General features: G+C 39.2%; 1 protein-coding gene across 5 annotated transcripts in view; it reads left to right on the plus strand.

Annotated features, from left to right (window-relative positions):
• Positions 1 to 25,017, plus strand: part of AK4 (adenylate kinase 4) — a 74,653-nt gene that overhangs the window by 29,411 nt on the left and 20,225 nt on the right. For all 5 annotated transcript variants that reach the window (XM_039233451.1, XM_039233454.1, XM_039233452.1 and 2 more), the window contains one exon: positions 14,642 to 14,761. In XM_039233451.1, coding sequence (XP_039089382.1) covers positions 14,642 to 14,761 — 120 coding nt within the window. The remainder of the gene's footprint in view (positions 1 to 14,641; positions 14,762 to 25,017) is intronic.

The following is a 25,017-nucleotide window of genomic DNA, read 5'->3' on the forward strand; positions in this document are numbered from 1 at the left end:
AAAAATGCAGATATCAAGAATAAATAAACTGTATGATCTCTCTTACATGTGAAATATGAAAGCAAAACAAAACAACTCTGAGCTCTCATAGATACAGAGAATAAATTGGTGGTTGCCAGAGGTAGGGTGAGTGGGGGAAGACCAAAATGGGTGAATGTAGTCAAAAGGTACAGACTTCCAGTTATAAGTCACAGAGGCCTAATGTGCAACATGGGGACCATGGTTAATAATGCTCTGTTGCATATTTGAAAGTTGCTAACAGAATAGATCTTGAAAGTTCTCACCACAAGGAAAAAAGAGTTTGTAACTATGTGTGGTGACCAAAGTTGACTAGACTTAATGTGGTAATCATTCTGTAATATTTACAAATATCCAGTTTTTATGTTGTACCCCTGAAACTAATATGTCAGTTTTACTGCCATAAAAAGATCACATTACATATTTTTTTCATTTTCAATCTCACAGTTAGTGGTAGAGATGCATATTTGTATTTTACATAAATTTGGGTTCACATCTAAGTTAAAAGAAAAATTTTTTCACTATTAACCTTCTTTTGACCTAGGGAATGGTTGATTATATAGATCACAGATTCAAATAATGTTAGCTACAATTTTCTATGGTTAAGACACCAATACTAATTATCGCTATGATGAGCTAGATTTTGTACCCTAAGACTGAATGGCAAAGGACAAACTTCGAAGGTGGGTACTTCACGTCAAGTCACTGTTCCTCAGGAGAGACATGTGGTCAGTGAATGACTTGATCTTCTCGGGGTCTATGTCTGAAGGAACAAAGAACAGTTAGGATGAGTCTTACCTTATAGTTTCGAGGTTTTGTATTATTTTATATGAAAGGAAGTATAACCTCCTGTAGCAATAGTTTACAATCCCTAATGTCTTGTGATTTATCAAAGACACTCTTTTGGTAAGGCTTATCTGTGTCACTCAGACATTCAGATTCATCTCAAAAGGAGACATTGGATTTTGGGTAGTCCAGTCTAGTATAGCTTCTCTCTTGGGGTGACTTCCATGTACCTGCCTGTTTGAAAATCAGTTGTTTTTCTCACATGAAACTTTCTGCTTCTTCTGTTAGAGAGTATTTTTAGTCTTAATCTTAGAAATCTATGAGTTGACTCATATACATTTTGTGGGTGTTTAAGAATGTCAGAGAGCTTTAGGAGGAGCAAACATCCACTTGTAGGAACAGATCTTTTTTGTTAAGAGGTCAGGCTTGGGATCCAAGTGCAGTCTGTCGTAATCATCTTTCTGCACCAGCTTGAGTAGACTGAAGCAATAGGTGTGAGAACCATTGATAAAAGGGATGGAATGTCCATTTATGTAGCTAAATCAGATAACAGTGTTTTGCTTAATTTAGTAATTTATTTTACTCAGTTATTCAGTGCCAAGGAATTAGATGGTAAGATAGCATTGAAAGGAAACATTGCTAAACATAGTTCCTACTGTGTGATTGAGAAGGTTTTTCTGAGTCTTAATTGCCTAGAAGTCGTGACCGTGGCTACTAGGACTGTTGTACAATGCAGTACACAGAAGATATGGCAGGGGTATAGTGAGATGAAAGTTTACTAGTAATCTGTAGGACCTTGGAGACTGGAGGATGGAGAGTTTAAACATAATGATACTTTTTCATCTCAAGTGAAGTGGCACCTATTGATGGTTAAAAAAAGATAGTCTCTAGCCTTAAGGGTGTTACAATCTTGTATGGAGGATTTGTAAACAACCCCATATAACAAGAAGAATGAAAGGTAGACGCAGTATGATTGTGCAGACTGTGACCTGCATGGGGTGTGACCAGAGCCTATAAGTGGCAGTGCCAGGATTTGAACCTAGGCAGCCTGGCTCTAACGTGTATAGTCTTGATCATCATATTAGGTTCAGACTTTTCTTCATAGTTAACAAAAGTAAGTGTTAGGGCGTGATTAAAAATCATGTCTTTTTGTTGTGAAGGAAAAGAAAGCCTGGCTGTGAGCAAGGCCAGTTGAGGGGTGGATACTGGACATCTGAAATGAGTCATTTGAGTGAAGTGCCAAAATGCCTTATATTTAGGAGTTTCTTCCATGGCTTCTGCCTCTAAAGGGCTTTGATATCTTTCTTTTCTTTTTAAGTTTATTTATTTTGAGAGAAAGAAAGAGAGAAAGAAAGAATCTCATGCTGTCAGTGTGGAGCCTGACTCAGAGCTTGATCTCACAAACCATTAATTCATGACCTGAGCTGAAATCAGGGGACAGAGGCTTAATGGACTGAGCCACTCAGGCGCCCCAGGATTTTAATATCTATTCACAAAGATTTTTTGTAAAGTTTGCTTTCTTACTAAAAGAGATTTATCAAAGTGATATCAATGATAAACAGTTTATGGAATGAAGATTTTCTTCATTTTGTAACTACTCTAGTGCCAAAAGAGTCTTATGATTGGGGGGATAAGGAACTTGTAGTTTGTAGAATCACAACACTACAGTTCATTCCTGACCATGCCTTATATAGGGTGTGTGTGTGTGTGTGTGTGTGTTGTTGTTGTTGTTGTTGGAATTCTCATGACAAAAGATTTAGAGAAGAGATGATACTGGAGGTAGGCAGTGGTTTCTACTGGTTTTAGGTAGCATTATGAAGATAACAAGCTCTTTTACAGGGGCCTTTCACTGAGCATTTTCTAGCTTGAACAATGCAAAGAACACTGAGTAGTTATCCTTCTGGCGATTTAGCCAGGCATCTTGGGAATTTACTGCTTGTGGACATTTGTCCAGCTCTGTCTTCTGTATCCAGTTTGCCCTCACTTTGTAGGCAAGCAGAACAAAATAGTGTATGCCGTGTGTATATGTTTCAAAGGATAACAATTGTGTATCTACTACTCAGCCTAAGGGATAGAACATTACCAGTATCATGGAAGCCCTTTCTCCATTACTTGGAACTGCTATCCTGAATAATATCTTACGATTATTATTCTCTTGCTTTACCATGAATATATATATGTATAAATACATATATATGAGTTTATTATTCTCTATGCTTTACTGTATATATAAGTTTGTTTATTTATTTTGAGAGAGAGGGAGAGATGGAATCCCAAGCAGGCTAGCCACTGTCAGTGCAGGGCCCGATGTGGGACTCAAAACCATGAGCTGTGAGATTGTGACTTGAAATGAGACTGAGCCACCGAGGTGTCTCATTTACCATATAGTGTTGCCATATATGCATGTATCCCTCAGCAGTACTTTGAGGAATACACAAGTTTAATTTTGTGAATTTTAGACTTTTATAAAAATGGACAGATTCTTTGGGCAAGAAAGCATAAAGTTAAACCTTGTTTATTTTTCTTTTTGGTTGTGCTGGTAAAAGACAGGAGACCATTCTTAGAGTTTGATTTTGTTTTGAAATAGGCCAAGTTGTCAACTGTTTGATGCCTGTCCAAGCCATCAGAAGCATATGAGATTACTTCTCATGGTTCATTGTTTCCCTGACATGCAAGGATATATGCTATAGCATAGCATAGAGTATAATTGCTTAGTAAATATTTTTAAGTGAATGGCTGAATTATAATAGCAAGGCCAGTGAACCTATGATAACTTACATGTAGTTTTTTTGATATCCCTTTACAACTGAACTGAACCTGGAAGTCCTAACTGGGAAAGATACATTCCAATATAATTCTTAAATTTCGAATGCAGTTAAATAGTTGAAGCATTTGTACTCAGATCGCTGTCATCAGTCGCTACCTCTGTTACAAAGGTTCAGTTAGCTCTGGTCCTCTAGGGAATGAATGGAGTTGGAAGGACCAGTCAGTTTTCACGTGCATATGTTGTTTAAAATGTTTATATATTTATTTTGTGAGAGAGAGCACAAAGAGCCCAATGTGGGATGGGGTTCAATCTCATGAACTGTGAGGTCATGACCTGAGCCGAAATCCAAGAGTCAGATGCTTATGTGACTGAGCCACCCAGTGCCCCTCAAGTGCACATTGAATGTCTGTTTTGAAAAGGTGCTGCAGAGACAGCAGTGGGTGTACCAGTTGGCCATGATCCCCTACTATGTGGTGGTGCAGACCGGCATGAGAAATACAAACATGATGAGTGCTGCAGAGCTGGAGGACAGGATGCCATGGAGTGGCAACCTCATTTGGGGAAGCTGAAGAGGGAGGAGAGACCTGGGGCTGGACAGTAGAGATGGGCTGGGGTGGAACATGTGAGTGAAGGGAGAAGAGCTACCATGCTGCTGATTTAGGTGTGGGCCAGATCTTAGAGGGACTTAGAAGCCACTCTGGGCTTAGAAGCCCAGAATGGGCAGTAAATAGATCCCCACTGGTGCATTTTAAGTAGAGACTCAACATGATCAGAAGTACAGGTTAGTCCATTCTGGCAGCAGGGGAAAACACTGGCATGAGTTTGTGGGATGTGGGAGGGAAATAGTGTTAGGAAGAAGCTACTGATTATTAAATCCTATCTTTTGATCAAAGCCTAGACTTAAAGAGGAAATAAAATCAGTTTGAGATTTATACCAGAGGCAAAGTGACATTTAGAATTTCAGTAGCCTAATTATGAGCCTTCTCTTTGAAGCTGTTTATTTTCCAAGGTTAAACTTGAGGTTAAATGCAGAGTCCTTTGGTTAAACTTCCTCCTTTCATCTGTACATGTATCATGGATTGCTAAGAACAAAGTGCTCTATTTCAGAATAGTTCCTTTCTCCCTCCCGCTGTGGAAGCTTAAGGAGATTTTTCTCCAGTATTAAAAAAATTTTCTTAATGTTTATTCACTTTTGAGAGAGAGAAGGAGAGAGAGAGACAGAGCACAAGCAGGGCAGAGGCAAAGAGAGAGGGAAACACAGAATCTGAAGCAGGCTCCAGGCTTGGAGCTGTCAGCACAGAGCCTGACATGGGGCTCCAACCTACAAACTACGAGATAGTGACCTGAGTCGAACTCGGATGCTTAACCAACTGAGCCACTCAGTGACCCATCTCCAGTATTTATTATTATGGGAGCCTGGTCAAGCTCCTGGAGGTACTCTCATAATATTGTGCCCCTACACTTCCCCCCCTCTCCCCTCCATGACTGTGTCCTCTGGAGTTTTTGTCCACACTGAGCCTCTAGCAATTCCTCAATTACAATTTAGGAATTCCTACCTAGCACTGGTTCCTGAGGTGGTTTCCATTCGTGAGTCTCTGCTCAGGTAAGATGTGACTCCTTTACTTGCTTGCCTGTCCCTCTAAGCTTGGGGGCAGTAGTTTGCCCTGTGTCCTCCCCTCTCTTATGGATCCAAGAAGAGTTGTTTGTGGTTTGTTTTTCAGTCTATTCAACTTATTCTTCTGCTAAGGACAAAGTGGCTGTTTCCAAGTTCCTTACATGCACACTAGGGCATACACGTTTTTTTTTTTTTAAAGTTTATTTATTTTGAGAGAGAGAGCATGCATGCAAGTGGGAGAGTGACAGAGAGAGAATCCTAAGCAGGCTCTCTGCTGTCAGCTCAGAGCCTGATGCGGAGCCCAAACTTACAAACCTCGATGCAAACATCAATCATGACCTGAGCCAGAGTCAGGCTTAATCAACGGAACCACCCAGTGCCCCCAGGGCACACACTTATGAACAAATAATTATTTTCTCATGAGTCTTTTCCACTTCTCTCCCAATTAGCTTCTTGAGGTCTCCTATATCTGTGTCTGTAGTGCCTTGCATGGTGCCTAGCCTGTAGTAGATGTGCAGAAAATTTTAATTGGTAAGTGGTATGTTCCTGGAGATGAGAACTTTCACTTGTGGTTGTACATGATTGGAATGACCCGGGTGGACTTGGGGTAAAATGGGAAGTCTCCTCCAGGATGCTGGCAGGGTCATTGCAGAGGTGATTGGAGGCCTATGCCACCACACACACTTGACATCGTTGCCCTGATGTTGGCACTTTCTGGGTTGGTTATTGAAAAAAGAGATAAGAAGGATAAGACAGATACTCAAATGAAATAAAAGGACTTCATTTGCTTTTGCTTGAAGTATTAATAGTAATTGAGGTTTGATCCTGTAGGTTGATTATCTTGAAATTTTAATCTTTGCCTTTGTTAAAACAAATCTTTTTGTCTCCAGTGTCAAGAACTAAGAGAGTCTGGTTGGTTTTCTGCAATTCTGGACTAGTATTTCAGAGAAAACTCTTTAGTGGTCAGAGGTGAATTAGCTGCTGGCAGATTCAGTGTTTGACCAAATCCATTTAGTCCGTGACCAATAACCTATTACTATTTCATAATGTATTTATATGGAACTGTACTAGCAAGTAAGAGCCTGTATAACTTAATTGTGATAACTGTTGTTTAGTTTTCTGCCTGACAGAATGAAGTTCTGTAAAATTTGGCTATTGAAAGTTTTTAGTGGGCTAGCACCCAATCCCAAAGATTAGATTAGTCTCTAAGCCCTAAGCTCAAATATCAAGTTGATACAGTCTGCTGTGTGGTGGATGCTTAATCAGTATCAGCTGAATGAATATTTAGGGGTTCAGAAAGTATGTATGTTTCTATTTATTTATTTTTAATTTTTTTTTTTTTTTTTTTGAGAGAGAGAGCACAAGCAGGGGAGGGGCAGAGAGAGAGGGAGAAGAGAATCTCAAGCAGGCTCCACACTGTCAACACAAAGCCCAGTGTGGGTCTCTAACCCCTGAATCTCAAGATCATGACCTAAGCTGAGGTCTTGATGCTCAACCAACTGAGCCACCCAGGCTCCCTCACAGAGTATTTAAACTATAAAACCCACCATCCCTCGTTCTCCATTTATCCCCTCCCTAAACAGTGGACCGTTTACCTCCTGTTTCATGGCAGTAATCTGTTTTTCCCATATTGAATTTATTTCTGTTTGGAGGTCATTCAGTCTCTGGAATGTTGAAGCTGGCTGTCCTGAGTATTTAGGGTGCTATTGAATGGATTTTGTACTACCTAAATATGCATGTGTGTGTTCTCATGGATTTTCTAAAGAAATGTAATTTGCTTAATTGGCTCTCCTCGTTATTTAGAAAAAAGATATTTTCTTTTTAACCAGTCTTAAGACAATTCCTAATGAATCTAACATCCTCCCCATTGAGCAGCTGACAATGTTTTGTCATATTTACCATACCATAGATACAATAATCTATGTCACTCTGTTAATGTGAAAGTGGTAAATTTTTAATTAAAAAATTGTTTTTAATGTTTTATTTATTTCTGAGAGAGAGAGAGACAGCGTGAGCAGGGGAGGGTCAGAGAGAGAGGGAGATACAGAATCTGAAGCAGGCTTCAGGCTCTGAGCTGGCTGTCAGCACAGCCTGACATGGGGCTCGAACCCATGAACTGTGAGATCATGACCTGAGCCAAAGTTAGACGCTCAACTGACTGAGCCACCCAGGCACCCGGAAAATTTTTAATATTTTAAAATGTTTTAGGTATTTTTAAGAGAGTGAGCGCGTGCCAGGAAGGGGCAGAAAGAGGGAGACAGAGGATTTGCAACAGGCTCTTCGCTGTGGGCATAAAGCCCCATGTGGAGCCCGAACTCAGGAGCCCTGAGATCATGACCTGAGCCGAAATCAAGAGCTACTCAACGGACTTAGCCACCCAAGCACTCCTGAAAGTGGCAAATTTTAATGTGAAAGAAATGAGTCCAATAAAAATATCTTTTCTTTATCTTGGAGGTATAAATTTTAGACAGATGGCCAACTTAATAGGTAGTCTTAAGTTATGTATTATCATAAATTTTTAAGCTTGATATTATCTTAAATATACAACTTAATTGGTAGTCTTAAATTCTGACAGTTTGTATGTTATCTGATCTAGCTAGAAAAGGAAAATATATATTTCTCAAGGTTATTAAGATTATATCTTAATTTATATTTAACAATTTAGTGAAATAGGTTAAGCTGCATTGCCACAAAATTTATATTGTAAAATAGGTAGAATATTAGTTTTTTATAATTATAAGTATAATTATAAAATATATATCACAACGTTATAATGATAACATTGAAGATGATAATATATAATCTACATATACACACGTAATTTTGTAATATTACCATTTTGTAATCTGACACTTCATTTTTTCCTTTCTGAGGAAAGTTTTTTCCAAATGTGGCCTTCATCATTTGTGTTCTATTCTGTGGATTTTCTTTTTTGTTGTTATGAAGCTTAAAAAATGCAGAGCTTTTGGCCTGTTTTTGGCACTCTAAATTTATTTATTTTTGAAAACTTCCTGGTGGTTTATGACTTACTTGTATGTGTGGGCGTGTGCACATGCATGTCTATATATACACTAAGGATTCAGAAGCTGCATAAGACCATGTGTGTCCACAGCCTTTCTTTGGAATACTACTTGACAAATTGGAGCAGGTACGAGTGTTACCCATTCAGTGATACTACGTTCAAGCAAGCTGACAAAGGCTGATGAAGGTCCCAGCTTTCTGATTGGGCCTCTTGTCTTTATCAACATTTTATCTCCCTTTGCTGTTGTAGTGAGATCTTCATTCAGATGCAGAAACACTGTTTTGTTCTGGCTGTTAACCTTTCTAGGTTTTCATTCTGGTGAAGATTAAAGGTGTGGTAGAAGTTTGATTTTGTATCCGATTAGATGAAGTGTTGTCTGCCTGCTCCGAAGATCGATCGAGGCTGCCGAAAGTAGTTGGGAAAGTATGTTGCACTTAGATCTTTCTCTTACTTAGTAAATTGGATTAAGATGATTCTGGAAGTCTTCCACAGGGTTATTTTAAGCTTGGAATTGCACAATCTATGTTGGGTTAACTCAAGGTGATGTAGGCAGTCTGGGCCTGAGGACCCAGAAGGGTCCTATAGGAGTGGCCAAGAGGGTCCTTGGTTGGCTTCGTGCGGGATAGAAATCAAATGTGAGCTGGTAGGAAGTAAGAGCAGAATTTATTGAAGCTATAGAGAGAGCAGATACAGACGGAGCATCTGGGAGACTTGGAAAGGAAAAGCAGAATGAGTCTCATCATTGCTTGGTGTGAGAAATGAGATGATTCATTTTCAAAAATATCAAATAAAAGCTGTGCTGTCTAGTTAACAATAGGTTTACAATCTATTGGAAATATGTATGAACCCCTCCCCAAGCACACAGTGGAGTCCCAAACCCTTTGACATTTCGCTTCCTGGTTCTTCTTCCCATCTCCATTTTTCCCGGGCTTTGCAATGGCATGTGCCAAAAAACTCAAGTCTCTGCATCACCTCAAGGAATATCCATTTGTTCCAATCAGACTACTTTTCAGCCTTACATGGGCATAGGCAACTTCTGGGTAATACTGTACCTCTGTAGTACTCATTCAATGAGAAATCAGGGGAGGGACTTCATACGAGGACATAAATTGCATGCTCTGATCCGACACCCGCTCTTGCAAAAATGTTGATTAAAGCCTAGCTTCACTGCTCGGAGTCTCTGTGTCCCTCATTTGGTTGGGGCAGTGGGCTTATTTCTCACCATTGGGGTCTGGGGTTTTAATTGAGGGTGGTGGTCTTGTGTCCCTGTCCTCAGGCATCCAGGAACTGCTCAGAGCTAGGAGTGCTCCCGTGTCCTCCATGAGTCATGAGTCACTTATGCCCAGGAGTCTTGCTGTCAAGGTGTCTGGAGTCAGTGGTCTTGGAAAATCTTCCTGACAACCCCATCCAGTCCCTCCTTAGATGTTATCTATTGTGCTAGAAGACGTCAAAGAAATCATTAAGTCCTTGACCTTTCTAAAGAGGGCATATTAAGGCATACGTAAGGGAGGGGTTTAGGTCTTGAGAAGAAAAGCAGTGGCAAAAAAGCGGTCTTTGTGGGGTCCCCTCAGTCTCCGTGTCTCAAAGGTGTTCTCTCAAGGGGCAGAATGTCTTCTAACCTTGCTTCTGCTTTAGTGCAGTACCTTGTCTCCCACTTGGATGATTGTCACAGGCTCCTTGACTTTCACCACACCAGCCCAATTCAGAGGTCACGGTGTGGTGGGCATGTGACCTGTGTACTCACACAAGGATTTGCACTTAGATTAATGCTCTGCTGTTGGCATTTAGAGTCTTTCAATTTTTGAACAGGAAGGCTCCATATTTTCATTTGTACTGGGCCCTGTAAATGCCGGTCTTGTCTGTGGGAATGGCATTTCTAAAATTACCTGTTAAAAATCTTTCCCACCTGTCTAGCTATATCTCTCATGATATGCTTTTCTCTGTACTTGAAGTTCCTCCAGGTACACCAGGCAGCCCCTTGCTTCTGCATTATTGACTCATGGTGTTTCTTTCCCCTCATTTCTCCTACTTGACCTAGTTCATTTCTATATATGATTTAAAATACTGATGAAATAAGACTGAGCTTTGAAACATGACATGGCCATCTCAACTAGTACTGATCATACTTTGTCTCATATCTCCCTTGAAAAAGCTGATACCTGGCAAGGTTGAGCCATATTTGATCTTGGGATCGTGGTTCTATCATAGATATACAGAAAGATCAGATTGATTTTTGCCAGGGGTGGGAGGAAATTATCATCTTCAAGGTGTTCATTCATTCTTTCATTCATTCATGGAACAAATTGTTATGGAGTATCTCATACATCCAGACTATATTCTAAGTACTAAGGATATGGTATTGAACAAAGTATTTCATTTTTTCTGAATGAATTAATAATATTCTGGTTGGGGGAGGTAAAAAGTGAACTGACAAATACATCTATATGTTGGATCTGGGTTTGTAGAAGACAGTGCAAAGCAGGATAAGTAAGAGACTAGAGGGTGATGGGGATGTGTGTTTGTCCTTGTGCTATTTAGATGGGGTGGAAGGCCTGTTTGAGGTAAGACTTATCAGAGATCTGAATGAAGTAGGGGCATAATCCATGTGAAATTCACAGGGAGAGAGTGTTCTTGGCAGAGGGAGCAACAAATGAAAAGTTCTGAAAGTGAGCACATGCTTGTGATTGTCAGAAAACTACAGGGAGGCTGGTGTGGCTAGAATTAGAGTGGGCAATGGAGAGAGAGCAGGAGATGGCGTCAGGGAACAAGGGCCTTTTAAATCAAGGTGAGGACTTTGGCTTGTACTCTGAGTGAAATGGGAAGGCACTGGAGGATTGCAGTTGGCTAGCATTTTCAGAGGTTCACTTTCCTACCATATTTATGCAAAGGAACCATCTCAGATGCTACTGAGAAGTGAAGTAAGCTAAGAATTGAAAATTGGCTGTTCAAGTAATATATGATTCTTTGGGTTGACTTATGTGCAGAAGAACCCGGAAGCAATCTGTTGATTTTGTAGCAGGTCACAGGACTGAGTAAAGAACTCCCTTTGATCTTAGATAGGAGATCCTTTATCAGTGTGATTGTTTGGCCAGTTGTCTCTTTTTCACTCTGTAAAGATTTGTGAATTGGTCTTGGAGTGTAACTCATTGCTTTATTCTTTTAGCTCTGCTTTTTAGTAAGCTGTGCCCTCGGGTTAACCACCAGGGCCATGGGGGCGGGGGAGATCGTGCTTTCTTTCCTCACAGTGACATCGCTTGCGCTGCAGCCATCTTCACAACAGTTACTGTTGCACTTTCATGTTTTGATCATTTGGCTTGGATATGACAGATGCTGTGGAAGTGTAATGGCAGGAACTTCATGTTCGATTAGATATGAAGAATGGGAGAAGTCCAGAAAATCAAGACAAGTGGTGTTTACTCTTATGTAACATTTGAGGAGAGTCATGTTATTGATTGAGTAAAGAAATCCCAGGGCAAGAGCATTGTGAGAGGGGAAGGTGTGATTTTGGCCATGATAAGTTTGAGATACTAGAGGGTGTACATATTGCACCATCTAGCAAATATTTAAAGGCGTTGGGGCCATCATTTGGCTACTGTTCTGCATTAAACTCCTGAGTCCAAAAGTATCCCAGTATCATAAATCCTGATCTAAAAGGACCTTAAACATTAAGTGGCCCAATCCCCAACCAGTTTTCCGAGTGTCTCTATAATGTCCCCTCTTAGGCAGTCTTTGAATTTCCATTCAGACATTCCTTAGGCCATTTTTTCTCTGTCCATTTGTAATTCCCATAACTAGGCCTAATTGTAAACTCTGGGGTTTGAGTAGGATAATGCCATTTCCATGTATCAAGTATCAGGATATGGGCAGATTGTTTTCATGCCCTTCTCTGGGTCTTCTCTTTTCTAAATAAAATGTTTCCTGTGCTTTCACTGTCTTTTCATGGGATATTTGGAGCCAGTTCACGTCTTGGTCTGTCATCTTGGAAGATGTATATATATTTTGTTTGTTTATATCTATCTTAAAGTTTGGTAGATGGGACTAAGAACAGGGCCCTGGGGTTGGCCTGACCATTGCAGAGTCGGATGGCACCAATCTTGTCAGTTACTCCAAGCATACTATCCAACAGTGATTTTTCCGTTATAAAACATGCATAGTATACAGATATTACCAAGAGTACGGAAGGCATATGTTCACACAAAAACCTGTACATGAGCATTCATTGTAGTGTTATTCATAGTAGCCAAAATGTGGAAACAATGCAAATGTCTATTAACTGATGTATATAAACAAAATATGGTGTGCCCATACAATGGATATTCAACCATGAAACTGGGTGAAGTACTCCTTGAAAACGTTATGCTAAATGAAAGAAACTAGACACAAAATACCACAAATTATATGATTCCATTTTTTGAAATGCGCAGAATAGGCAAATCTGTAAAGACAAAGTAGATTAATAGTTACCAGGAGCTAGATAGAGGGAGGAGGGGATGGGGAGTGATTGCTAACAGGTACAGGATTTCTTTCTGAGGTAATAAAAATGTTCTGAAATCAGGTGGTGGTGATGGTTGTACAACATTGAGAATGTATTAAAAATTCCTGAGCTGTACACTTTAAAGCGGTGAATGCTATGGTGTGTGAATTGTATCTTGGTAAAGCTGTCATAAATATGAGTATTCCTATCTGAAGTTGAGGATCTTATGAGGATGAAATGAAAAAACACATACAAAGTGCTTATGGTACAGTGCCTGGTATAATATGTTTCTTAGTATGTTAACATAGTAAGTTACTTCATTAGTGATTAATATTGTTGCTCTTCATGAAAATAGCAGTGCTTAAACATTGGTAGGTAAGCTGCAGCTTCTATTCACTGCTCCTTTTGTGCATTATTACCTGTTACCCAGTAGAGAGGTAATAAATACTTTGTGAATGGATGTGTTTTTGTGCGTATGCATGTTTAGCCACATTCGCCAGTGTGGTTGTCTTTTGGTGTTGTTTCTTGCAGTAGGTTACTGAATCAGTGTCATTGGATCTAACTTTGAGCTAGTAGTAGTAGTATTCAGAGCCAATAATTTTGAGCCAGTAGTAGTAATCAGAATGATATGGAGCTCTTGACAGTCCATATTTCAGAGTTGCAGTTAGAGGAGTATTGATTCAGTTCGGGGAAGGAAAGGTTCTACCCTGAATTCAAGGTAAAACTAGGGACATAGTGTGATTCCTGAGCTTTTTTTTGCAGCAACACAATTCTGTTTCGTGTTTTTATAAGAACATACTTGGCCTTTCCTGAAGTCATCATCAAATATAGGCAATATGCTAGATAACAGTGCAGTGAATATCTTCTCGGGGGCACTGTTGGTTGAAATTGTATCAGTCACTTGCAATGTAAATTAATATTTATTATAAAGGAGTAAAATATGGTCCTATTTAACAATTATTCTGAATGTGGCCAACTGAGTAAAAACAGTAAAGTTCGAATAAATGAAAAAAAAAACAAAACATAATTGGCCTGTCAAAAATTTGGTTCTTAATGATTCATTTTCAGTTCTCTGGAGACTAGAGGACTTCATTTTAGTTTAAAAAAAAATTAATTCCTAGAAACTTAACAGATTTAAACTGCTGATTGTTCCAATGAACCCAACACAGTTTCCACATATAAGAAATTGTTATTTTAAAATAAGATCGAGCATTTCTTCTTCGAAAAAAACTTTTTAAAAATTCACATCCTTTTAATATACATTAACTAACTTGGATGTAAATTAAAAGAAATAATCATAAAAATAAATTCACATTCTTTTATAAAGTTGACATTCCACTAATAACACTGAGTTGCTTTTACAGCTGTGTCAGCAAGGTGCCATCTACTTACATTGAGGCTCATGAAAAGAAGTTTTTGTTTGTATTATCCAGCATTCTTTATAGAAGACCAGTGGAAATGTTTTCCTTTGGTCTCTAAGAAATGGTTGTGCTTCTCCGCTTCCATTAGCCTTATACATCCCCAGAACCATAGAGTTGATCACACGTCCTTGCTGTCGTAAACCTTTGGGAGGCTCAGTGTCCACTTTGCACCTCTCACCTCTGGGAAATTCCAGGACTTCTGTCCCGGCCTTTCGCGAATAAACCTCCCTCTGGACTCCAACTTTGTTCCCTGTTTTTATCTTCTCTGCCTAATTTATGGAAATACTCTTTTATTTTTATTTCTGTTTGTGTATTTCTTATTTATCTTCAAAACCTGCTTTTATAATTCTTTGGGAGACAAGGCTACCATTATTGAAACCAGTATTTAAAAAATCACCCCCAAAACATCTACCCTTTCCCCTCATAACTTTCCCCTCATACCAATAGGGAGGAATGGGAGAGAAGGCAGAAAGAGTTCATAAGCTTTTCTTTTTTTGAAGCTTTTTTGAGTGTCTCTTTTTCCTGTTTTTCTTAATAGAAGTTGGTGATATGGCCAAGCAGTACATAGAGAAAGGTCTTTTGGTTCCAGATCACGTGATCACACGCCTAATGATGTCGGAGCTGGAAAATAGGCGCAGCCAGCACTGGCTACTAGATGGTGAGTTGAACTTGTGGGTAAGCTGGATTTCTGTGAATACTTGGTTATTGACACTCCCTTAATTTTTGACACATTGCAAAATGCCTTTTCTTAGAAGCTTTCAGTCATTTATTTAGGCATATTCCAATTTGGCCACATGATAGAAACTCACTGTGATAAAATCTTTTCATTTCTCTGTCTCCAGACTACCATCTCTTTGACTTGACTGGAGCCAGTGACTTGAAGCAAACCTTTACTGTATTCCCATTACTATTTCAGTTTCGATGGTGCTCATTGTTTCCATGACTATGTTGTCATAAGTACAACTCATCTTAAATCAGAGGTTCTTTGATTCATAATAGGCCACACAAATTAATACCACGAGTTACCATTTTTCACCTCTCAGATGAACAGAAATAGAAAATCTGAAGATCTGTTATTGAGTGTACAGGAAATAAATATTGTTGAGAGTATAAAACAGGCAGGCATTGGAGGGCAGTTTAGCAATCTTTATACTTTATTTTTTAAGTTTATTTTTGTTTATTTTGAAAGGGAAAGAGCGAGCATGTGCATGCGAGGGTGTAGGGGAGAACAGGAGAGAGAGGCAGAGAGAGAGAGAATCCCAAGCACATTCCAAGCTGTCAGCACAGAGCCCAACAGGGGGCTCGGTCTCAGGAACCGTGAGATCATGACCTGAGCTGAGACCAGGATTTGGATATTTAACTGACTGAGTCGTCCAGGCAGCCCAGCACTCTTTGTATTTCTGATTCAGCAGTTCCGTGCTGGATTTCTTCCTAAAGGTATATTGGCAAGGTTGTCTGTTCTCATTACTATTTGTAACTAGCAAGACACTGATAACAACCTAAGTATCTATCACAGGGATGTCTGTTAACCAAATAAGTGTACCTATGTATTGGCATGGATAGATCTCTAAGATGCACTGTTGAGTGAAAGCAGCTAGCTGTGGTAGAGTCTATATCGTATACTATTATTTATGTAAACATGGAAGGATGCTGTGGTATTACTATATCCACGTAGAAATATATACATAAGCCATCTTTGAAAGGATATTAAGAAAATATACTCTTTGATACTGTTTGATTTTTGTTTTACATATGTATAAGTAATACCTGGACCTTATTTCAAACCTCTGTTAGTGGTTCCTAAACTTTTTAGGTAAATGGGCCCCTTGATGAAGACCTTGATATTTTACCTAGAAAATACATGCAGATGCTCACACATAACATATTACACAATTTTGTTCTCCATGAAGCTGAAATTAAGGATCTTCTACTTTAAGTTTGCCCATTATTAAAGGAAAACAATGGACTGGGTGAATTATTTGTCTTATTCTTGAATAGCAAGATTCCTGGGTATAACGCAAATAGAAACTTGATGAACATGGCTACTTTCTAGGAACACAAACTGGCAGAGAATGAGAATTCTGTATAAGAAACTCCTTTCCATTGCAGGGCGGTTTTTAGTTCAGACCAGGCAGTCAATCCTGTCTTAATTTGGTGAAACGGAAGCTTTAGGAAGTTGTGACAGTTGAAACCTTGATGTTTGCAAGCCATAGAGAAGCCAGTTGAATTGCCTACATTTAAACTATCAGATTGGCTATATTTCTCTTAAAGTCTAGAGCCATGAATCTCCAAAATGACTAGTATGGTGGGGTCCTTACATTGTATAAAGTGTTTCTCAAGTGTGTAGTGTGCAGTGTTAGTAATGACTAGAAAAGAAAACAGATGTGCCAAGTTAAATATTAAAAATTGCTAGCATTTATTGAGTACTTACTGTGTGCAAGCATTGTTTGGAACACCTGATAGTTATTGTTTCAGTGAATCCCTACAATACCATAAGAAGTAGATACTGTTATTCCCATTTAATAGATGAGAAGACTGAGGCAAAGTAGGCTTTAGGTAACTGCTCAAAGGTAGTAAGTGCCAAAGTTAAACATGTTTTCTTTACTTCAGGACTTTATTGAAACTTTAATATAATGCACTTTAGTTCTTCACAATGCAATTTAACTCTTCACAGAAGGAGACATCATGAGGCATTTTCTGAATTTATTTGATTTTAGAATCTCCCATTTCATTCCCAATACCCACCACGAACCTACAGGATTTGTTCTGTGGAGCATTCATTGTGAACTACTATTTAACATATATTCCTAACTTTGTAGGTATTCTGAAAAGTTGACTATAAAGTAGATCCTGCCTTTCTAGAATTCGGATTTAAAAATTTGGAACTCTGTTCTCATGGGACTAGAGGGAACAGGTGATCGAGATAACAACTCTGGCTAAGAGAGGCTACAATGGCCTATGTATGGAAGACATGCTCTTACTCATTAGGAAATAACGAATAAAGCTGCTCTTGTGTGTCAGAAACTACTAGGTGCTGTTTTTTGTTTTTTATAAAAATTTTTAAATGTTTTATTTATTTCTGAGAGAGAGAGAGAGCGTGAGCAAGGGAGGGTCAGAGAGAGAGGGAGACACAGAATCTGAAGCAAGCTCCAGGCCCTGAGCCAGCTGTCAGCACAGAGCCCGACGCGGGGCTCGAACCCATGAACCGTAAGATCATGACCTGAGCTGAAGTTGGACACTTAACTGACTGAGCCACCCAGGTCCCCCTACTAGGTGCTGTTGATAAAACGCTAAGACACTGTTCCTATCACAGTAGGGGAATCAGGTGTGTAAAATAGTAGTTACTGATAGCAGAGTAGAAGCATATGTATGTGGTACCCTGCAGACACAGAAAAGAAAATTATATTCTGGCGGTGGGAGGAAATATTGAAACAACTTTATGGAAAAAGAGATGAATGGAGGTTCTGCAGGTTTGTGAATGGGGGTTGGAAGGCAGATGTTCTCCGCAGAGGGGCATGTGAACTGGGTAAGAGAAGGATGGCATAGCTTAGTATTTTCCTGGGCCTGCAAGCAGAGGCAGGCAGGGGAAATTCTGGAGTGGATGGGGTTTGATTCTGTACAAAGATGGTAGAACTGGAAATTGTTTGCTACCAGGACCATTGAAAAGTTGTCAAGCAGGGCCATAACATGATCAGATTTGTGTTTCAGAAAGACTGTTCTGTTAGCAGAGGAGAGAGTAGGTGCTGGGGCAGGGAGGAAGTGGAAGCTAGATGCCACATATGAGACTGTTGGAATATTTGGACCATGGGATGTTGAAGGCCTGAATTTGGGCAATGGTAGTAGGATGGAAAGGAGGCACCATCCAGGAGAATGGATTGAGGGAGGAAATTTTATTTTTTTTAAGTAGTTTATTGTCAAGTTGGTTTCCATATAACACCAGTGCTCATTCCCACAAGTGCCCTCCTCCATGCCCATCACCCTCCTTCCCCTCTCCCCCACCCCCATCAGCCCTCAGTTTGTTCTCGGCATTCAAGAGTCTCTCATGGTTTGCCTTCCTCCCTTTCCCCCACTATTTGAGAGAGGAAAATTGACAAGAGTTATGAGTGAGGTTAGCTACTACAGACAGCCCTGTGGTTTTTTCTTTTTCTTTTTTCTCATTCTCTTTTTTTCTTTTTTCTCATTCCCTCGCTCCCTCTCTCTTCCTTCCTTTTCTTCCTTTTCTTTCTTTCTTTTCTTTCTAGTAGTCTTCATACTGGGCTTTAATTCAAGAAGAGTGTGAGATCAAGACCTGAGCTGAAATCAAGAGCCAGACTCACTTGACCAACTGAGCCACCCAGACACCCCTGGGGTTTTCTTTTCTTTCTTAAAGATTTTAATTTTTTAGGTAATCTCTATACCCAATGTGTAGAGATATACCCAATGTGGGGCTCGAACTCACAACTTGAGATAAAGACACCGCATGCTCTACTGACTGAGCCAGCCAGGTGCCCCCTCCCCTGGCTTTTATTGCCCGCGGAGCTTTGAGCTTTTTATTTGTTGACAGTCACCACCTCCTTTACTCTTCTCTGGGCCACTTGAATTTCTCCTGGTACTATACATTGACTCACACCAGGTAGTCCTTCACAGTGTGTAGGTGTTTGCTATGATGGGTAAACTTTGGCTTTGCCACCACCTGACTGTAATTTCTCCGGTTTAAATTCTTTAATTGTGAAAAGCTTGTCACCTTACAAAGCAAACTTGTGTAGATTTAGTCTAAACTTAAAACTTTGTTTTAAAAAAGGATCATCTATATTAAACTCCTTTGGAAAGGTGGTTAGTGTAATAACCACTAACCTCACTCAGGTGCCAGACTGCCTGTTTGAAACCCAGCTCTGCCATTTTACTGCCAGTGTGTGACCTTGGGCAAATTATTTTACCTCTGTGGGCATTTTATTCCTCATGGAAAACAGGGATTAGGAAAGGGTTTGTAAGGATGAAGTGAATATATTAATGTTCTTAAAAGAATGCTTGCCATATAATAAGTGACATATAGGTATGCTATTTTGTTATTATTATTTATCCTACATTATAAAAAGTCCTGCATTTTTTTTGTTTTTTTGTTTTCTTAGTGACTATATGAAGTGTTAAGTACAGAAATAATTTAAAAAATATTTAGCCATGTGAAGTTGAAAGTCAGTTTTAGTTATGGAATGCTTTATGTGCTTTGCTTTTGCCATAACTTCTCCTCTCAGGGCAAATAACTAAAGTTCTTTTACATCACAGGCCTGTTTTTAGTGAAGTGCGTCAGTATCATGGCTGATTTAGTTTGTATCTTTCTCCTTGAAGACCCATCTGGTCACTTTTTCAGTTGTGATTTTCCTTTAAAGCTCTGGAATAAATCCACTTGGCAAAGTGAGGAGTGTTAGAAATGCTTCATTCTGTGTTCAGCCTTCAGCTCCTTATGTTACAGGGCACACACTCTGCCGAGGACGTGCCTGCTGAGTGTGCTAAAGGTGATTGAATGTGCAAAGGTCAAGAAAAGAATTCTGGATGACAGATGACTCATCATCTTGGTCCATATGTCTGTAGAGAGGCATCTGCAAATGGTGGGTGGAAACAAGTAGAGTGGATGCAAGCCAAGGGAAGGCCGGGGGGCGGGGGGGGGGGTCGGTAGATGGGGTGCCTGAGTGCTGTGTGGTTTGGTCAGCTATGTCCTTGCTAAAGATAGTTCAGCTCTACCTTACCTTTGCAGTGTCCTTTCCAGCTGGGTAAGAAACCCTAGTTTATGCGTTAATACTTGTGTACATCTGTGGGGATTGTCTCCTTTTTTCTCTCTCTCCCTCTTTTATTTTCTTGGAAGTTGAATGTGTGAGGACAGTTTTAAAAAGTTTTCTTTACTTTTTAAGACGAATATTCTACTAGAAGAATGGAATGTGTTGCAAGCTGTCTAATTTTGTTGTAAAATCATGCATGGTTATTTTTTTTTTCCAGTTTCATATAAAGAAAGTATTTACTACTTATTAGGTGAAATAGCTGGAGAACAGTAACCGTCTCTTTAAAACAGATATAAATTCTTCACTTTTTAAAAATAGGGCTGGCAGCTGGGTGGGACCAGTAGGGAGAGGTGTTAATAATAGAGGTTTTCATTTCTAAATTTGACTGCCAACCTGTGTATTTAAATAGTAACCTGCAAGTTCTCAAACTCCATCCTAATTTATCTCCAGGTAACAAGAACAGAATTGTCTACCATATGATCTTAGGTGAGGCATCAAAATAATTTAAAATTTGTTGTCAGAGTTTGGTTTCATAAAAAAAGCATTAAATTTTGGAATTATGAGTGGAATATTCAATTTAAGCCTTTCATCAGAATAAAGATCCCTTTGGAACGAGAGTTATTATTCAGTCTGTGGTTGTATGTTTCATTTGTGGTTCAGTGCAGTGTTGAATGCTAATAACTAACTGGGGTTTTCTGTAGATAGTTCTGGGATTTTTTTTTTTTTTTAAGCAAAAGTCACAGCTGCTTGAATGTACGGTGTTTGTGTGTATTTGTTTTCTCTGAGAGTTAAATGATCTCAGATCTGCAGTATTTCTAAGGTACATACTTCCTCAGAGCCCTTGGTAACCAAGTAAATGGTGGATGCTAGGAAACCAAGCTACATTTGATAGCCATCATGTGACCATAATAGTCATCTCCGGAATAGAGCATCTGCAAATTTCTGTTTTAAAATAAACTTGACATTTTTTATCATCTTCTTGGAAGAAGAGATTATAACACCTGCTCTTGATTATACTTTGTAACATGATTATTAAATATTCAGATATTCCTAAATGGAAGGATTTGTAGGCATGTAATTAATTTCAGGTTGAATAGTGTACTAGGGGAGAACACATGACTTCACATTGCCCAGGGGAAGATGGGCAATAAGAAGAAATGGTATCTATATATACTTTAAATGAAACGAAACAATATTATTGGTTGAGCTACACAGGAAAAGACCATCACTCAGCAGGGTTAGGTTATGAAGAGTCATTTTGGTCACTCCTGCCTTGAAATTTAGCACACTCTCATCTTGTGATATAACATCCAAAGAATAGAGCCTGTTCAGACTTTATGTCTAGCTAGTGATTCCACTAAAGCTACTGCAGCCTCTTTGTTAATGGTCCCATGCGATTGTGAAAATTTCTTTTGGTTCTAAGTATTCATAATTTTTCCTACAGCTGAGTATTTATTGAGCACCAACTCTGTGCCAGGCACTGCCAGGACACTACAGTAGAGCAACATGCTAGCTGGACCTGGCCTTCTTGGCATTTAGAATCTAGTGGTGATTCAGCTTTTGTGCTGCCCTAGGCATTGAGGACTGTCTTTGGTTTCTGTGATTTAAATGCAACCTGTAAGAACTTTGTTTTTATCCTGGGACTTCCCTATATTCATTGTCCTTGGTGTCTGTATGAGCTCAGAGGATCTGACTGAAAAACATGGTAGAATAAAAACATGGCCTTAGGTATCGTTTGGTTGGATTCTCTCCTGAGACCCTGTTCCAATGTCCATTTCTGGTGGCTATTTTCTTCTGACTGATCTGACTGCTGTCTTGGGATGAGGAACAATTTTAATATGATAGGCAACTCTGACTTTGTTTATTCCCTCTGTGTTTCAGAAAATGACTAGATTTTAACAAGCATTAAGGGCCATATGGAAAACATATGTACACAGATATTTGAATACACCCTAGAAAAACTTGGTTCAGAGATCAAAACGCCAATTGAGTATACATTTTTGGTGTGTCTTGACGAGCTTGGCGTTGGTCTGTCTGAGGAGGGAATAGCATATTTTCTGAGCTTAGTCCAGGAGCAAATGCTGAATGAATAATTGCAGTCTAGGACCTTGGGAGCCCCAGTGGTGGAAGTGAAAGGTGAGAGGTAGCACCGAAGAGAAAGGAACTGACCCTATCTTAGGGGTGAGGGGTGAGGGGAGGGAACATTGCATGCAAAACAACATGGTGTGTTCTGGAAACTGTAGGTAATTAGATAATCCTAGAGCTGAAGATATGAGCATATGAGGTCAGAAGGGTGTGTGAGGGCAAAAGTTAAACACTTCATGAAATTCAAATATAGGGCATTGAATAAATGCCACAGTTAATATTAGAAGTGAGTTAGCAAGCTTAAAATGTAAAACTTGAAGTTTGAAAGAATAACTTATTTTTTAACTTTTCAACCAACACTTTAAAATTAACTCAATTTTTAACATGTTAAATTTAGATCTACTTTAGATATTTAACTATGATTTCTCTCTATTTGGGCATGTCTCATACGCTTTGAGATACACTTAGCCCCTTTGCTGTTGCCACTTAATTAGAAGTTTATAATGTAAGGCATGGGATGAAGCTGTCTTCAAATCCTAATTTTAGATGGTAGAGAGCCTCCTTCCCTAATTTATGAAACAGGTATCTTGGGAATTAGATGCATTGAGAAAATTCATTGCAAGGCTTCATCCAAAAGTATTCTGAGGCATACTTTGCTAGTTTTTTTTTTTTCAATTTTTTAAAAGTTATTTATTTATTTTGAGAGAGCAAGAGCACAAGTGGGGAAGGCGCAGAAAGGAGAGACAGAATCCTAAGCTGGCTCTGCACCATCAGCACAGAGCCCAATGTGGGTCTCAGACTCCCAAATTGTGAGGTCGTGACCTGAGCCAAGATCAAGAGTCAGATGCTTAACCGACTGAGCCACCCAGGTGCCCCTTTTTCTGGTTTAATAGTGAAACAATTACTGGCCATTTACTAAATACACAGCACTATATGAGAACAATCACGTGGTGGCAAAAGCATGGACTTACCCTCATAGCTGAATATCATGTAATTTATTAGCTGTGTAGTCTTGAGCAAGCAAACTTAACCTTTCTTGGATTTTTTTTTTTCCTCATCCATAGAATTAGTAGGAGTATGTATGGCATAGGTTCCTGAGGATTGGCTAACAACTATGAAGCTCTTAGTGGAATCCTGAAACGTAATATGTGGTCACCTGATACTACGTGTTATTGCTGATACATATACATACAAACAAATGCTGCTGCTGATACAGATGTTAGAACGTAGCATTTCATTAATAAATGGCTGATAAAAATGTCATTTCAGTAAGTAAAGATCATCATATTCATCCCTTATTAAGTACATCTGGGGAAAGTACAACTGAACAAAATTCCTCAGCCTCCATTGAACCTTACCTACTAATACAAAACAAAACAATGTAAAACTCTGTTGACTGTCCTAGCACAAAGAAGAAAAATCAGGATTTTGTAAAGATGAACAAGTTGATTGGGGTTAAGAGGAGAGTAAGATGTGGGAAAAACGCAGAGAATTTTATCATTTGACACTTCTTTATAAAAATGGTACATGATTACTATAAAACATTCAAGCCATATGGCAAAATATAAGGGAAAGCAACTAGTCACCTAAAATCCTAGTAGCCAGAAGTAATCAGGTTAACAGTTGAAAAATGTCATTCTAGACCCCTCCTCATGCATCTGTGTTACCTGCAGATGTGTAAGGGCAACCAACTCCTATACTTTATGTACTTTAAAAAATATTTAATTTTATTTAAATTGAATAATGCAAAGCTGAAGTGAACCTGAAGGAATTATTACTGAATTTCAGGTAAATCTTTCATCATCACCAGGGATATTCATTCTTGCGGGAGCTCTTTAAGATTATGAAAGCCATTAGGAGACTGACATATTTGGTTTTTTATTTCACACTTCAAATTGAGACAGAGAGAGATTGTCTTTCTGCAGCAAACAGTAAGAGGATTAATGTACTTAGGCCTCTTCCCACTTCCTCTCCCCTCCCTCCGACTCAGTTTTCAATGTTTTTTGTTGCTAAAATCTATTATAAGTTTTCTTCTGTGACCTGAATTTCCAGGGTTTTTTTTTGGTCTTATATCTAAAAGATTTAAATGAATTCTGTGGCCTGGTTTTCTCACCGAGTACCACTTTTCTGTTTCTTTTATTTTGATGATTTTTCCGGTTATTTCTCTAAATAGACTAGACACCATCAAGTTATACACTTTAAATGAGTGAATTGCTTGGCATATGAATTGTATCTGAATAAAGCTGTGCTACTTTTTACCACAGCTTTTCCATTCATCATTACCTTGGTTGACTGGTTCTTGTTGGGCGATTTCCTCAGACTCTTCTCTCCTTCCTTCCCTCCCTTGTAGCAGAGGGGCTCATGTGGTGCCCTCTGCCCTGAGTTTTCATGTCTGAGAATGTCTCCTCACCGTTTGGCGGGTTCATCTGGCCATGATATGAGCAGCCCCTGTGTCCTTAGGTGCTTTGCAGCCTCTGTTTCGTCTTGTTCTGGCCTGGATTATTGCTCCGCAAAGCCCTAAGGCCAGTGTGACTTTTGACTATGTTTTTTTTCTCCCTGTGAGACTTCTTGAAGAATTGTTTGTCCATACTTGAAGTAAATAGACCATCTCAGTGTTGCTTTTTGTCTTCCCTCCTATAGGGACTATGTCCTTTTGATCTACAATTCAGTTCTTTTCCTCTCAGGGCGGTCCTCCTTCCGTGGTCTATCTTTTTTGTCCTTTTGTTCAGGTTTTCTATTTCAAGAATGCCACTTACATTGGATGTTATTGAATATTCTTTGTCTTTCTCATATTTAAACAAAGTTTCATGCTTTTGTGTTTCCTTTTGCCTTCATCTGTGTTCAGACCTCTTTTCTTTTTTTTTTTTTTTTTTTTTTTTTACAAATAGTTTATTGTCAAATTAGTTTCCACATAACACCCAATGCTCCCACAGGTGTCCTCCTCCATGCCCATCCCCCCTCCCCCCCACATCCATCAGTCCTCAGCTTTTGTCAGCATTCAAGAGTCTCTCATGGTTTGCCTCTCCCTTTCCCTCACCATTTCCCCCCTTCTTCTCCCCCTTGTTCCTCAGTTAAG

This window comes from Hyaena hyaena, unplaced genomic scaffold (genome assembly GCF_003009895.1).
Source record: "Hyaena hyaena isolate Hyena2069 unplaced genomic scaffold, ASM300989v1 scaffold_75, whole genome shotgun sequence".
Classification (NCBI taxonomy): domain Eukaryota; kingdom Metazoa; phylum Chordata; class Mammalia; order Carnivora; family Hyaenidae; genus Hyaena; species Hyaena hyaena.